The 17,467-nt window shown below is 37.9% G+C and overlaps 1 protein-coding gene across 2 annotated transcripts; it reads left to right on the forward strand.

The window, feature by feature from the left end:
- Positions 1–3,640: 3,640 nt before the first annotated feature.
- Positions 3,641–15,133, forward strand: creld2.S (cysteine rich with EGF-like domains 2 S homeolog). 2 transcript variants are annotated; one of them, NM_001094774.1, is given in 10 exon segments: positions 3,899–4,217; positions 5,495–5,577; positions 6,911–7,021; positions 7,289–7,380; positions 8,890–9,066; positions 10,829–10,924; positions 11,571–11,654; positions 11,747–11,842; positions 14,151–14,291; positions 14,813–15,133. In NM_001094774.1, coding segments are annotated over 10 exon segments (1,086 nt in total). In that variant the 5' UTR covers positions 3,899–4,094; the 3' UTR covers positions 14,896–15,133.
- The last annotated feature ends 2,334 nt before the right edge of the window (positions 15,134–17,467 follow it).

A 17,467-nucleotide genomic window follows, 5' to 3' on the forward strand; every position in this document is an offset into this window, starting at 1 on the left:
TACAGCAGAGAATATCATTCTGCCCACATGATGTGCATCGGAGAGCAAGTATTCAGGTTTACTGCTTAGAGCAGGGGTCCCCAACCTTGTTTACCCATTGGCCACATTGAAATGTAAAAAAAAGAGTTGGGGAGCAACACAAGCATGAAAAACGTTTCTGGGGGTGCCATAAAAGGACTGTGATTGGCTGTTGGTAGCCCTTATGTGCATTGGCAGCCTACATGAGTCTCCGTTTGGCAGTACACCTGGTTTTTATGCAACCAAAACTTGTCTACTTGCCTGAAATTCAAAAACAAGCATTTACTTTAAGGTCACTGGGAGCAACATCCAAGGGGTTGGTGAGCAACATGTTGCTCGCAAACTACTGGTTGGGGAACACTGTCTTAGAGTAATGAAAGGTGTCCTCCCAACTCTGAAAAGTTTTGATCAATAAGGAAGAAATTCAGCTGCTAGGAATCCCTTGATTCTCAAGTTCAAGATTTTCTAGATAAGTTTTTCTTTTAGTTGAATCATAGATTTATAATTTGGGGTTTACCAAATCCATAAGCCAGTTCAAACTACTGAATCTGAATAATTTGCAGATACTGGTATGGAACCCCTTGTCTCGAACCCCATTATCACAAAAGCATCAAATTACAGGAAGGCTATATCCCATTATAAGCAAATAATTCTAATTTTTAAAAATTTCCTTTTTCTCTGTAATAATAAAGTACCTTGTACTTATGGTAGCAAAGCTGCATGAATACATATTGGTAGCAGAACAATGCTATAAGATTGATTCGATGTCTAAATGATTTTAGCAGATTAAGGGTATGGAGATCCAAACTGCAGAAAGACCCCTTATCGGAAAAACCCAGGTCCCAAGGATTTTGTATAATAGATAAACTATACCTGTATACATTTTACAAAACAAATCAAAGTTGAACAAAAATTGTGTTCACTTGTCTGCTCGGCTGACACTGCATTTGTTAAGAAACAAGAAAACGTCTTTCTACTGAGTCTCAAGCGGGAAATATCTGGCAGGATTACCTTCCTTTGCTTTTGGTAAGGTTGCAAACAATTAGCTGTTGACAGAGGGGTGTACAGAATCATTATGACCTACCATCTAGCCATTCGGCATGCAGACAGCCCTAGATTTATTGAATTTTCTAATTCCTATAGGAGTGAGCCTCAGATCTATAGATTGGAATTCATAATGTGAGGCCAAACTGGGCTTCTAGCCATTATTATCTTACTTATTTCATAGCTACATTAACTTTGGTACTGAGCACTTTTATTTATCAGGAAAAAAAACGCATTCATTGTGCCTAACTGTTAAAAGTGGAATTAAGGACAGTGGCAGTGAAAACAAATTCAGCTTTTCCACAGTGAGAAACATTTTTGAAGTGTGTTTAAAGGGATTGTTCAACTTCCAACACTTTCAGTTCAGTTGTATTCAGATTGTTCACCAGAAATATACTTTTTCAATTTCAACTTTTGCAATTAAAGTTTGAAGCTTCTGTCTTAGGGCTCTTATTGACGAGCGGTTGTAGCTGCGCTCCCCTGCGTGCTGTTTTTTTGCGTTCAGCTGCAGGGGAGCGCAGGAATAGATGCAGTTAGCTTTTTTCAATGGGGCTGTACTCACACAGGTGCGTGTTGAGACGCAACATGTTGCATTTTTCCTGCGTTCATAGCCTACACGTGCCTGTGTGACTACAGCCCCATTGAAAAAAATGCATATATTCCTGCGCTCCCCTGCGGCTGAACGCAGGGGAGCGCAGCTACAACCGCTCGTCAGTAAGAGCCCTAAATGGTGTTTCACTCTGGCAGCTCTGTATTCCAGGTGCAGACAATTTAGTTGATACGTTTCTCAGCAGCTTCCCTGGAATATTAGCAACAATTGTATCAATTCTAAACAGCTGCCTTTGATGAAACTCAGAGCTTCTGCTCCACAGTAGTGATTAGCAAATCTGTCCCGTCTTCACCAAAAATTTGCGAAAATGCATTGGTCTAGGTGTCAGATTTTTTTGTTGTACAACAATTCTTTTCACTCATGGAGTGTATGGGTGAAACTCTGAAAGCTTCTTCTAACAACGTGGTCTGGGTTAAAAAGGGAGGAATAAATTAAAAGAATGTACCTTCCTGTTTAAATACACAATACTGTATATACTTTGTATAATGTTCATCACTCTCAGCATGGGTTTATGTCAGTTGCTAACCTGTTAACTGACATCTACTGTATGTCCAAGAAAGTCCTTGAATACTGTCATGTATGTAAAACACAACAAGCAACACACTTGCCAAAACCATGTAATTTAAAAAAAAAACTGCATTGAGTAATTCTTATCATACAAATACACAATTTTATTGTATACAAACTGATAGGCATGTGGAAGTTTTTCTGTTAACTTAATATATACAGGAGGAAGAGCTTTGTAGTTCAATTCCACTACAGGGATGGTTGATAATACTTTATAAGTAGCTCTGTAGAGACCGAAGTGTGAAACCACAGATTCCGTTATAATGTGTGAATAATTCATCATACTTTCATCTCCTGGGAATAAGTCTTCCCTTTTGTCATACTTTTTGTGAGGAAACCAAATTCATAAAAAAAAACAAGAACTGTACTTACTATTAAAAATAAAATAATGTTCTTTTCTCTCCTTCTGAAGCAGCTCTGGGAGGGGGGGTCGCCGATCCTGTAAACTGTTCTAAATGGATACATTTAGTTGATACATTTCTTATCTTTGTCCCTGCTGAGCAGACTCTCTGGGTTTCATTACAGGCAGCTGTTAGAATTGATACAATTGTTGCTAATACTCCAGAGATGCTGCTGAGAAATGTATCAACTAAATGTTGCAAAATTGTAACAGTTTAGAGTCTGCACCTGAATTACTGAGCTGCCAAACTCAAACACCAGAGACACGAACATTCAACTTTCAACTTAGATTTTGGAAAAAACGTAAAAAATTAATTATGGAAAGTAATTGGAAAAAAGTCATTATTTCTAGGGAACAATCTAAAAACAACTAAATTGAAAAAAGTGTTTGGAAGGTGAACAACCCCTTTAATGTTTAAATGATTTTTTAGCAGACTTGTGGAACAGAGATTGAAATAAAGGAAAGACCCATTATAGGGAAAACACCCAGATCCCGAGCATTCTGGTCCCATACCCAGGGTTGGACTGGTGGGCCCGGGGCCCACCGGGACTCCTGTCCAGGGCCCCCTACGGTGATGCTGTGCATGCGCAAAAGGAGCCGCGCGAACGTCGCTGCAAATTGTTTTTTTTTTGTAGGGCCAGTAGATTGGGAGAGGGGGTCTGGCCTGACGGGGGCTCATAAGGGCCGCGACCCACCCGTTTTTTTTCCCGGTGTCCGGCCATTCCGACCCTACCTGTACCTGTCCAATAAATGGTGCATAACCAATACAAGAGGTAAAGAGGGCCCTGTTTAAATAAATACCAATCTGTGAGAAAGTAATGATCCTAAACACATTATGTAAAGAAAAAGGTTTTGAATTTTTCAACAATAAAAGGTATGTACATGTACAGGCTGGCATTTGCCAAAAAGCAAGGGCACAATGGTGTGAGAGCGCAACTCCCATAAGTCTGTGGCTCAAATGTATGTAGGAGGAGCAAATTGTTTCTGTCCCAATAGTTTGAGTGCAGAAGCCAACAGCCAACCGTGACAGAGAAAATGCGCTGCTTATCCCCTTAAAACAGTTAATAGAGCTAGGAACCAAGTTTATGCTGTACTTGTTTCCACTCTTATCTATCTCCTTTTGATAATCACTTGGTAACAGGTCCCGGTCCCGGAACCGAACAGTACGCGTGTGGTCCTCATTGGCCCAAGCGTGGCGAGTCCTTATTGGTCCACGCTTTTAGCGGTCGCGTTGGAACGCCAATAGGGAGTGTCGGTGAGACATCGGGGCGGGCTTGGATGCCGGTAGCTGACATGGCTGTGGAACGCTGCTATTGAATCCAATGCCCCGTGTAAGACTGTCCATTGCACTCTAGGAACCATCAATTAGCACAGGCCGGTGTCGTTACTGTCCAACCCCCGCTCCGTGCCCGTATAGCTGCGGCTTTATTGTGTGCGCTGAGTGTGTAGGCTGCTATGAATGGGAGCAGAGCTTTGCACTTATCCGCCTGGCTGCTCTTCTGTCTCTTGTGTTCTGCAGCTGTAGCCAGAGATGACTCCTGTGAGACGTGCAGAAAGTTGGTGGACAGGTTCCACAAGGTGAGTGACCGTCTCACATAGACCCCTTTATTGAATGCAATAAGAGATTTGTTAGAACACTGCTCACACTGCATGCTGCTCAGCTGAGGTGCTGCTAGAACAGTCTCATCACCTTTACATACTACTGCTACTGGATCCTTCATCTGCAAACTCGCTGTCCAGAAAGCTATGAAGACCATCTCCCACAGACTCTGTTTTGATTCGATAATTTAACGTTTAAAAATAAAGTCCCCTCTCTCTATTATAATAATAAAACAGTACCTTGCACTGGATCCCAAACTAATTTATACTTAATCCTCATTTGTACTAGAAAGTCCCTATTTTCTCGGCACTGAACAGACCGAAAAAGAAACAATTTCTCACTTAATTGGCTTTTAACAGAGAGCACAGAACAGCTAACAGGTGCAAATAAGATACTTTGTTACAAGTTTGAGACAAAAAAAAAAACAGTTTAGATAAGGAGAAATATTTTCAAACTTTCATAACCTGCCAAATTTTGTAAAATGAACATGGTAATTAGGAGGTGTGGCCACAGAAAGGGGCATGGTCAAAAAATTTCGTAGTTCTATGTGCGAAAAAATTTTTTGTCCCTCTTTTTACTTCCAAAATGTTGGGAGGTATGTAAGTCGCCCCGAAGAAGAGGAGTTTTTTTCTCCCAGACTAATGACTAATCTCCCAGAATCTGCCTGTGTGCCCTGACCCTAAATAAGATTCAGTGACGTTACAGGCAGGACTGATATGAGAAGCCTGGTAGGTTTTTATCTCTGTGACATTGAATACGTTAAAGTTAAGTTGTAGTTTGGCTGTTTATTGATTAGCCATTCACGGTCTCTTCAAACTAGTTGGTAGTTTCACTGACTAACAAACTTGCAACTGACTGTGCAAACTAGCATCTGCTTTAATTAATAAAAACAAGTCCTGCTTAACATTGCCTGTTTGTTCTTTTTGGATATTTTTTGGATCATTTATACAAATAAATTATAAAAATGTATAATATAAAAATGTAAACATATAATGAACTATTTCGAAAGAGCCCTATGTTTCTGTGATGACAGCATACATACTAACTTCATGGGCACACACCTATTGTTGGATAGAATTTGCTTTTACACTGGTGTGCATAAATGATCCCTTAGATATTTATATACTTAAAATGTTATGATCATCTCTTACATTTCATTCATCATTTCTCATGAAATGTTTTCCATTTTTATCACCAGCACTAAATAGGAAGATGTTTTTTGTTGGCAAATTTAACTTTCATTCATTTTCTGCAGGGATTAGAGAATACAGCAAAAAAGAATTTTGGAGGTGGAAATACAGCCTGGGAAGAAAAAACATTATCCAAATATGAATCTAGGTAAAGTATAAGTTTTTGGGTATCATTTACAGAAAATGTTTATTTGCTGCACTCCAGTAGTCTGAGCAATCACCAATTCACTTTGATCTTTCACAGCTGCTGTAGAAAGTACAAATCTGCTACTGAAAGGGAACTTTTGGCCAGTGTCTCATGGGCTTGTTTTGACTGCCAGAGCAAGTGCCAATCAGTGGATCTTATTATCCACCCTGGCCATCTCTGCTTGTCACTGCTTTTTATTGTAACCTATGGCCACTGCAGTGAATCCAGCAAACATAACAGTGATCAATAGATATTTGCCCAGAAATCAAAGATTTTGACGGAGGTACATCTATTATTGCTATGTGTTCTTCAGATACCACTTTTCCCATAGACTGCTAACCTTACTTTTAAAGGGATAATGTCATGGGAAAAATTTTTTTTTCAAAATGAATCAGTTAATAGTGCTGCTCCAGCAGAATTCTGCACTGAAATCCATTTCTCAGAAGAGCAAACAGATTTTTTTATATTCAATTTTGAAATCTGACATGGGGCTAGACATATTGTCAATTTCCCAGCTGCCCCAAGTCATGTGACTTGTGCTCTGATAAACTTCAATCGCTCTTTACTGCTGTACTGCAAGTTCAACTGATATCAACCCCCTCCCTTTTCCCTCCCAGCAGCCAAACAAAAGAACAATGGGAAGGTAACCAGATAGCAGCTCCCTAACACAAGATAACAGCTGCCTAGTAGATCTAAGAACAACACCCAATAGTAAAAACTCATGTCCCACTGAGACACATTCAGTTACATCGAAAAGGAAAAACAGCAGCCTGCCAGAAAGCATTTCTCTCCTAAAGTGTAGGCACAAGTCACATGACCAGGGGCAGCTGGGAAATTGACAAAATGTCTAGCCCCATGTCAGATTTCAAAATTAAATATAAAAAAATCTGTTTGCTCTTTTGAGAAATGGATTTCAGTGCAGAATTCTGCTGGAGCAGCACTATTAACTGATTCATTTTGAAAAATTTTTTTTTTTCCCATGACAGTATCCCTTTAAGGTAATTACAATTAAATGCAATTACATTTGTCCCATTTACCTATTACCGCAGTCCAGACATTTACCGCACTTATGCTACCAAGCTCTACTTTAGTGTTGATACATCTAACTGCAGTATTACACATGAGAAGAGAACAAGGCCATCATCTTTGTCACTTATGTGACCCAAATTGGTTTAAAATGTGACTCTCCAAGCCTGTTTTTTCCATGTCCATATTACATATATAAAATACTTGCCCACACTGACAGCCAGGCATTGTATTCATAGACAATTGAAAAACTTTTATTTAATTGCAGTGAAATACGCCTTGTAGAAATTATTGAAAATCTCTGTGACAGCAGTGACTTTGAATGTAACCACATGGTTGAAGAACATGAAGAACAAATAGAAAAATGGTGGTTTAAGATGTAAGTTATAATGTGCTTTTTTCATTGCATTCTTCATAATGTCGTGTTGCAGACAGATGTTGATCCTGTAAATGAGGATAACAGCTACGTAGTTACAAAAAAAAAACGTTTTTGGGCCGACTTCTTTGTATAGAAACATTTTCCTCCTTTTAACACAATTACAAAATATGAATAATACATTTTGAGTTATATTATGACATGTCAGAGTATGTTAAAAGTCTTAAGAAGAGTGAAGCTGATGAAATGATTTCTATCTGTATTTAACAGGAAAAAGAAATATCCAGATTTACTAAAATGGTTTTGCATTGAAACTATCAAGGTTTGCTGCCCACCTGGCACATATGGACCTGACTGCTTAGGTAAAGGCAAATACATCTAATAATACAAAGCTACACACCATTTTAAATCATATTATATAAGAAAGAAAGGCATTTTATCTAGTATGGCTTATGAGAAGTTTGTGCTTTGCCTTTCATATAGATGTCCAATGTAACTGAATTTTAAATTATTAGGTCACTAGCACTACACCTATAAGCTGTACATCCATTCAACACACTGTGTTTAGTTCACAGCAGCTTCTTCTTGTGTAGTTCTACATGAGACCAACTGATGTTGCTCTTTTCCATGCTTGGCTACATTCTGTCCTCTGTTAAGAGGAGAAATGGAGATATTGCATGTAGCTCAGTGGAGTTCAGAAAGTATGATTTTTATTTCCCTGTAACCCTATTATAAGTGACCATAGCTCTGAAAGGGCAAAGTAAGCTCATTTTCAAAGGCTTATAGGCAGAGACTAATAAGGGCAGAGACACACAGTCAGATTCGGGGAGATTAGTCACCAGACGACAAATCTCCTCTTTTCGGGGCGACTAATCTCCCCAAACTGCCTTCCCGCGGCTAGAATGCAAATTGCCGGCTGGGTGGCACTCGGAGCGCTTCGTTTTCCATGCCAAGTGCCATCCCGCCAGCAATTTGCATTCTAGCAATCGGGAAGGCAGTTCAGGGAGATTATTTGACGCGAAGAAGAGGAGATTTGTCTCCAGGCGACTAATCTCCACAAATCTGATTGTGTGTCTCTGCCTTAAAGGTTTTGGGGACAATCTGCCCTATACAAGTATACAAATGCTTTTAGTTACCATATAGGCACTCAAGGGCCTATGCTTATACATAAATAATTTCCTTTCTCTCTCTCTCCGCAAAAAAATAAATATTTTGCAGCGGAACTGAGGGAAAGGGGGCAGGCTAAGGTTTGCTGTCTAAATGCACCCTTGGCATACCGCTTTCTGGTGAAGAGCCATCTACTGGTAACGTGGAATGTCATTCACCATCCTCATTAGGCTAAACTTTAATCATGCTAACTGCTTTAAATGTTCCCGGGGGAAGGAGATCAACAATAGTTTTCATCTTTAAATACCAAAGGAAAAGTGTAGTGTTGGTAGTAAACTGTTACACAATTACTCAGTAAGACTTTTGCTTTTGATCAAAAAGGGAAAATGTCCGCTCCTTCCAAAGCAATATACAATATAACCAGTGGAAATTGGGGGGGGGCTTAAGGTCTGCATTTATCCAGCAATGATTGCAATGCATACCTTTAAAAAAAAAATCTTGATGATAATAGGAATTGTTTGATACAGCTAATTGTGTTTTGTTACTGAATTTTTTTTCTGAGTTGGAGGGTAAAAAAGAACAGTAATAAATCCTAAAGGTGTAATTGTCTTTAAGGCTCTGTTGGTTTTGTCTTTTCTCAGCCCAGGTATTAGTAACACTAACAGCAGAAAAATGCGGGTGAGCTCACAAATAAATGAACAAATGTTATCTTTATATGGATATTTTTCTGAAAGTATTGAACTGTATGAAACTATTCATTTCAGCTTGTCTGGGTGGTTCAGAACGGCCGTGTCATGGCAATGGATTTTGTAACGGTGATGGAACAAGAAGTGGAGATGGATTGTGTCGGTGTGAAGCTGAATACACCGGACCATTTTGCCTAGAATGTGCAGATGAATACTTCAGTTCTGAAAGAAATGACACTTATTCATTGTGCACTGGTAAATAATCTGCATTCATTTACAATAGTAGTTCAGGAGGTACAGATCAATAGGCTAAAGCTGGCAATAGATGCTAAGATCCGATCATTCGAATCCTTGAACGATCGGCTTCTCCATCTCCCGACCTGCCACTAACCATTCAGATCAAATAAAGTAGTAAAGAACAGATCAGCCGATGTTCTGCCCTTGACAGCAATTGTACAATGTCCGACAAAGCTGGTGATAGTCTCCCACTGAAAATTGTCCGATCCGCAATACATACAGAGAAATTATCGGCAGCCGACGGAAATCTTTTAACTTGTCTGATCCACCAAACGAACGATCTCCGCTGGAAGAAAAATGTCGGGTCTCTTCGCACGCGGTCCGAAAATTGTACAAATCGAGGATTTGTATGATCGGATCTTTGCATCTATGGCCCGCTTTAGAATTTAAGGCAGTGGAAAATGTAGAGCTAGTGCACAGTTGGTGTTGTATATATCCATGTGACATTACTATAGAGGTATGAGCCCGCCATGACCCGCCATGCATATGAAATGGTTAACCCCCCGGGGTTTTTTGCGCATCATGTGCCACCCTCATTTTTGTCCAAGAGGGGCTAGGGCCCCTGGAGTTACATTCCCTGTATCCAGATAAGAAATACATTTACACTTAATATTGAAGATTGACAGAATACATTTAAGGGGCACTTTTTATAAAGCCACTCACCCACATAACTAGAAATACAATGTATTCACATATGCATATTTTACACTAATTAGTGGTCCTACCAATTTAAATGCATTTCAGTGGGTGTTTTTAGCAGATTGTGTCTTTTTCTGTAAATGCCTGTATGTTCTCTGTAAATGTTGGAAGTTCAAGGTACACTGTAGCACACCACAAAACTGGGATTATTGCTTCAAAAGTGTTTTAATGGCTTCAGATGTAGGTACAAACAAGGCAGCTCTATAAATGTTATTATATTTGAAATGAAGCTGTTTGTAATAATAGCCACATGCATATTTTGCCCTGGATCCTTCTGTAGTGAATAACAATGCGATTCATACCTCCATCCACAAATCACTTAATGCAGAGTGGTATAGAAATGGTGTCCCGATCATGTAACAGTAATGTGGCAGAGCTTGTCATTAACACGGTATAGCACAAAAACAGATTCCCATGCTTATGTACTTCAAATAATTGAAGCTTAAGTTGCTTTGTCACCTTTTCCAGATTTTAGGTGTTCCTGTATTGCAAAACATTTTTTTTCCTGGCCCATGAAAAGCTTAAAATAGGGGGTGCTACTGGATACATTTTAGATAATTTGGCTAAATTATCAAGATTCGTATTCAAACATGCACCTCTCATGAAACACAAACATTTACTGTCTTCATATTCACTAGTCTTTAGTCTTAATTTAAAGGGGATCTATGGCCAAAAATGATAATCCCCCTTTGCCTTTGGGGGATGAATATAAGCATTTTTTAAATTGCCAAGCATTATTATATATGAGCCGGTTTTGTGTTGCTCGCAGCGCAATCATATCCCCCACATATCTGCTATTTTCAGCAGCGCTCAAAACCTTTACGGCCCATGGCCGTCTCTTCGGCTTGGCCTGTCTGCCTCTTCTCCTAGTCCTGCCCGCCCACCAATGAAAAACGAGTAGGCAGTCTTGTTTACAGATGCCTGCTCGATGTGCCTTATACCGTGGTTTGCAGCATTTAGTAGTAGTTTTTTAAAATGCAGATGGCACTGGTAATTGTCAATGGTATTAATATCTCCACAGCTTGCAACCAAGCATGTAAAACTTGTGATGGACCATCTAATGAAGACTGCAAAGAATGTAAAAATGGATGGATTAAAGATGATGGAAAATGTGTAGGTATGTGTTTGTGTTATAAAACCTTTGGTGCCTTAACCTTAATGTGTCTTGTTTTATTATTTTATATGTTTAATTTCATTTATAATAAAATGGGTTCTTGTTTGCCAGGGTAACCATTCTGGAGTAATAAGGAATAAGAATGGCACTGTAATGTCCTGCAGCTCTCTATCTCTTAGTTAGTTGAAGAGGGCCACATAGGACATACTGTAACTGTTCAGTGAGCTTGCAATTGATTCTTAGCATGTGGGTCACATTCAAAAGCAACAGTTATGACCCCCCCCCATGTCATTGATTGGTTACTGCCTGGTTACCAATGAGAGAACTATAAAGCAGGAAGTAGTGTTCTGGCTATTATGTTACACATCCAGTCACTCCAGCCTTTATACATTACATTTTTGGCTAACTAACTATATTAGAAACATTTTTATTTTGCACAGCCTATCTATTTTTATTTTACACTAAACAATTCCTTTACAATTGCAATTTTTCTATTTGGTATTCCAATGGCACATTCTAGAAACATATTTTTCATTAAAAAAAGCCTTTATTTTATACATTGCTTGTTTTATGTGATCACTACACCACATCACTATGTAACAAGCGCTTGTATTTTATTCATGAAAATATTGTCTTCTTTTGAATATAGACCTAAATGAATGTGCTTCTGAAGAATCCCCTTGCAAGGATAGTCAATATTGTTTAAATACCGAAGGCTCCTTTTTGTGTAAAGGTTCGTGGCATTATAAATTCTTAATCACAGATGTTGAAAAGAAACATATAGTTATCACTATAAAATATCTTTTTTTTTTTTTTGTATTTAAGAATGTGATGGAAGCTGCTTGGGCTGTTCTGGGGAAGGCCCTGAAAACTGTAAGGACTGCGCTACTGGCTATGTTTTGCTAGCTGAAAAATGTACAGGTATGTGTCCAAATAATCAAAATTTAAGCACCAATTCCCTCTTTTTTTTCTTAGCCTGGAGAACAATCATTATGCAGACTATTGGGATATTTTGTTAAAAAGTTCTTAAGTATAATAAATAGCTAAAAAGCAGTTTGTATTCAGTCACAGGCTGGATGATAATCTATTTTCGTTAGTATTGAAAGCATTCTGTGCCTAAGCAATTTGGAGGCTCTGCAGCTCAATCTCAGCTAGAAAATGTTGAGGTTTTTGTTACTTCAAAATATTAATTGCATGAGTTTGAAATATAGTTGACATCTTATATTTCATTATAACTTGTGAGTTGGAATGTATGGAATAAAACTTTAGTGATCATTACTAGTCAGCACAGGACAAGGTGGTCTGGTTATCAGACTTGGAACAATGTGAAAGTAATGAAATATGAGAGATTCTGACATATGGGCTCTGTGGTAGAAATCTGCATTAACGGTACTTCTCCTCTTCCAATCTGCTGAAGCTGTATTCTGGCAGAAACGCCTAATCTGTCCAAATTCCCATTCAGTTCTTCTTTAAAGACTTGGTTCTGGTTTGTCTTGCATGATTTTAGAAAGACCAGGCACTGTAGATAACATATATTTAAATGAAAGAGGAAATATACACGGAAAATAACTTTAGTATTTTGTACTGCCACATTCAGTTTTGCAATTTTATTTAAGAAACTTTTTATTGGCCTATTTTGCATTTGCAGTTTGTTTTGTTAGCAACATTTGTGTAGCAACTTTGCATTTATCTGTTTTGTTTTCCTGGGTTGCTGACTTTTTACCCATGTGTATATTTGTTGTGGCAATTGAGTTTATGTGAGAGATTAGCATTCCACTTTCAGGTTATTCCACAATAACTTTGCATTAAGGCTAGCCAGGCAATGGTCATTACCCACCTCCAGCCATCCAGTAATTAATAGCATCCACAGGTCTCTGTATGTACATACACGGTGGACTGTATTCCTAAAACACAAATTTTGACAATGCTATTTCTAGTTTTGGTTGTATGTTCTAACTTAGTAGTCTCAAAAGAAAACATTTTTTTCAATGATTTTTACTGCTAGACAAGTGCCAATGTGTGTTCATTATAGTACCAATGTGACCACAACCTCACCTATAGTGTGATCAAATAGCTTGGAACTTTACTGATGTGTGTGTGTGTGTGTATATATATATATGTATGTGTATGTGTATATATATATATATATATATATATATATATATATATATATATATATATATATATATATATATATATATATATATATATATATATATATATATATATATATATATATATATATATATATATATATATATATATATATATATATAATCCAACAAAATGGAGTGGAGATTAACCCTGGTCTGTGACCTAGTCCAAAGGACAAATTATATATCAATCAAAAAAGTCCAGACAACTTGCTTTGTGATCAAGAAAAAACTTTTATCAAGCAACTATTAAGTACAACGTTTCGAAGCTCCCGCTTCTTTATCAAGCAATAAAGATTACAATGACATCACATCCTTTTAAAGCCATGTGTACAGGCCACACCCATCAAGTGGGATGTGGTTCATCATGTACTACCTAAAGACCAATAAGCATACATTTAACTTGTATATTGCATCAGTATCCATTTAGACAGTGGTAACAGTAGCATGCAAAGATTAAAGTAACATATCGGTCAAAAGTAACAATATGTAACTATGAACAAAAAAGTTATGTGGAATCAGGATGTCATATTCAATTAGTCCCAACAATCCAATAGTAAAGTGTTACAAAAATACCTTTCAATCACATGAAAGCATACAGGTCATACTCCCTGTTAAGACCTTTAGGGGACAGTGTTTGCAATGTATGTATCCAAAATTCAATGGTGTTTTTGGAAGAGATCATGCTAAATAAAGAGAAAAGCAGGTATGGTCTTTCTCCCCCCAAAAATAACACTTTTTTTCACTTAGGTAGGACTGACGCATGGACACTGCCTTGACGGGGCACGTCAGCTTATACATATTTTGTACCAACTTTGTAACTAAAAGTGTCTTTTTTACTAGTTACAGTTCAGCTGTGCAAAAATAGGTTTCTCTTGGGGTTTTATATTGGAGTGCTGGGGTCAAACTTTGTGTAATTTGTTTATCAAGCCTCACCCACGTGCACCCAATAAAAAGGGATGAGCTGCAGTTTATTGTGTTTTATTTTATATATATATATATATATATATATATATATATATATATATATATATATATATATATATATATATTGTTTTTGCTTTTTTACACTTCAGATGTTGATGAGTGTGATGCTTCAGAACAAGTATGTTCACGAGAAAATGAAACCTGCTTGAATACTGCAGGCAGCTACAAGTGCACATGCTCAGAAGGATTTGAAGATAAGGAAGGAAACTGTGTAAAAATTATGGAAGCAGGTGAGCCTCTACATTTTTTCATCCCCTGACATGATGAATAATGGCAATATTGTGACCATACACTTTAGCATTTTATTGTATGGCATATAAGGCGTTTAAGTTGCAGCCATCTTCTTTCTAATACCGTCTGGAGGTAAAGGGCATGCTGCCTACAGTTTTTGCTTTAACACTTGGTTACACAATATTACCTAATCATTGTTTGCTATGGGCTACTAGCCCATAGACTGTAGCCAATTTTGCAACAATTATATTAAACACTATGAATATTGATGCATATATCCTACAAACCAGCTGTCCTATTAAAGTGGAAGGTCCAGATTCACAGGCATCAAGTGGGGCTTAAGTGAAAGTGGATGGTGTTTGGGGCAGGTCATGGGTGTAGCCAGGCCAGGGTGGATCAGGGTACTTGTATTATCTTTGCTTACTGGAAGTTTGGAGGAATGCCCTTTGTAAGAAACACAGTGTATGCATGTTCCTTAAATGAACAAAGCTCATCTTTGTGTGGTTTTGTTTTCCTTTAGAAAACACTGAAGTGACGGATGGTGAAATGGGGACATCAGCAAGTGACATCAATATTTCAAATACTGCACATGAGGACCTCTGATATTCACCAAAAACATTACATTCAACATTTTAAGTTATTTAAATTAAAACCACACTCTACAAAGAAGGCAGCCATGCATTTGTTAAAGAAGTAACAATTATGCCAACCCGTTGTGCTGGATATCTCTGAGAATGGATTTGCCCTAAAAGCTGCATATGTTTCTTAATACAACAACACAAGAGTGAGCTTATATTTTCCTACATTACTTTATAATAAACTTGTTTCTTTCTGTGAAAAATTATAGCCTGGTTCCATCTTCGATAAAACTACACATCCGAGAAACACTAGGAACATACCTTTGTCCCCCCCACCTTGATGAACTGGTAGTGGGTGATCATTATATTTGTACTAATGCCATAGTGCAATGATCAGTTTCTCTCTTTGAACCGAAAGGGAAATGCTACTTACTATTTTGTTAACTGAAAGAAAACTCCAGTATTTGAATTACTAAATTCAAAATTCTTTAACTTTTTTTTCTGACCAAATATTGTTTCTGTTCTGTAAGAACTGTGGCAAAGGCCTAAGCATTCAAAAACTTTGAGCTAGAGGTAGCTGTTTCTCAGCATAGTCTGTGAAAATGGTTTTCCTATTGGCCACTGCCACACTTTTTCTGAAAAAGGTGCTCAGATTAGTGGTGAAAAGTTTTCAAAATTGCTCAGCAAATTTAGTTCCTATAGACTATAAACAATGTAAAATATAAAGTCTGTGGAGCCTGTGATTTAGTGTCCTTGGTGACATGAAATGCATAAGGCTGTTGCTTTTAATCATAATGTAAAGTAAAAAATTTGTATTATTCAAACTGCAGACTCCTGGCTTCTACATCGAGGTTCCAGATTGGTGCCTGCCTGTCATCATATTTTCCAATGCTTTACTTCCCTATGCTGACTGTCGGTTGGGGTAATAAATTCCTTATCAGACATTGGCCTAGGCCAGTGATCCCCAAACAGTAGCTCGCGAGCAACATGTTGCTCTCCAACCCCTTGGATGTTGCTCCCAGTGGCCTCAAAGCAGGTGCTTATTTTTGAATTCCAGGCTTGTGGGCAAGTTTTGGTTGGATAAAAACCAGGTGTACTGCCAAATCAAGCCTCAATGTCGATTGACAATCCACATAGGGGCCACCAAATGGCCAATCACAGCCCTTATTTGGCACCCCAGGAACATTTTTCATGCTAGTGTTGCTCCCCAACTCCTTTTACTTCTGAATGTTGCTCACGGGTTCTAAAGGTTGGGGATCCCTGGCCTAGGCCATCAGATAACTGCATGTATACTAAAACAATGTGTTGCCTCTTCTCCTTCAGAGGAATTAAATACTGTTTTCGGGTCCTCTAGCAGTTTGGTGACATGCATATAATTGACCCCTGCTATGTTATTAAAGATTTTCTTGCTGAGAGAGATTTAAATCTACTTGCATATTGCATGTACCCTCAGCCTTAAAGATGATTGGACCTGAATTTGCTCTGTAATTGGACAGAATGACCATTTTGCACTAACATTTATCAGTTTGCTTTTAATTCTCTTCACTTTTGAAGTCGCACTTGCCATTATTTTAGGAGAAATGTCTATAATCTGCATATGCAAATTAGGGGGTGGGAAGGGAAAACATTTTTTACTTCCTTGTTTTGTGAGAAAAAGTCACGCGATTTCCCTCCCCGTCCCTAATTTGCAAATGCAAATTAGGATTTGAAATTCGTTTCGGCTGGGCAGAAGGCTGAATCCTGGCTGAATCCTTTATTCAGTGCATCCCTAGTTCTGACTCCTGTGTTTAGGTCAGGTGAAAGGGAATAATTGTAAGTCTAGCTCTAAATTAGATGTAGCTCTAAATTAGATGTAAACTACAAAACGGTGTATATTCAGGAGAAGCTACTGTATATTCATTGTGAATTAATAGAAGCTTTACTAATGCATATGATTGGGTTATATAAAACACCACCAATATAAAATCCAGGTCATAACTGTTAAAAAGGCAAAACCAGTTTTATTAATTTAACTTGTTTGAGGCCATAGTTAATGCAAGTGAAATCCGGAAGAGGCAATACCATCAATAAACACTTGATGGCATTCAAGCATAATGTGGCAAAGTAGTGATTCAGTATAATGTACAAATCAGGAATGAAATTTCATTTGCTCTTACACAATTGATTTCAATGGATAGCAAGCACAATCTCCGGATATGATTGTAATTTGCTATCCTGCAGCAGCTTTCCTGATATGCTCCACCTCATACAAATGTGTAGGTAAATGGGGCCCATTATGTTGCTATGTGGCTTATACTCCTGGTTCTACTCTGAACTGCCAGTTGCTGAATGTTGCATCTCGTTTAGGAAACACACATTTATATAAAAACAAGAAAAATATAATGAACAAAATTATTAAGCATCAATTGCAATTTGGCTGTGCGTGTATACATGGAACATGTTTTTTTTCTTTTTAAAATATATCACAATCTCAGCCATTGCTATGGTCAGGAATGAAACAAGACTTAACCATTTTATTACACAACCCTATACAAGCACAAAAGAGCCTATGGGGTTGGAAACCTCAACATTTTGGCACAATTCAGCAAGTTGCACTT

Source organism: Xenopus laevis, chromosome 3S (assembly GCF_017654675.1).
Source record: "Xenopus laevis strain J_2021 chromosome 3S, Xenopus_laevis_v10.1, whole genome shotgun sequence".
Taxonomy (NCBI): domain Eukaryota; kingdom Metazoa; phylum Chordata; class Amphibia; order Anura; family Pipidae; genus Xenopus; species Xenopus laevis.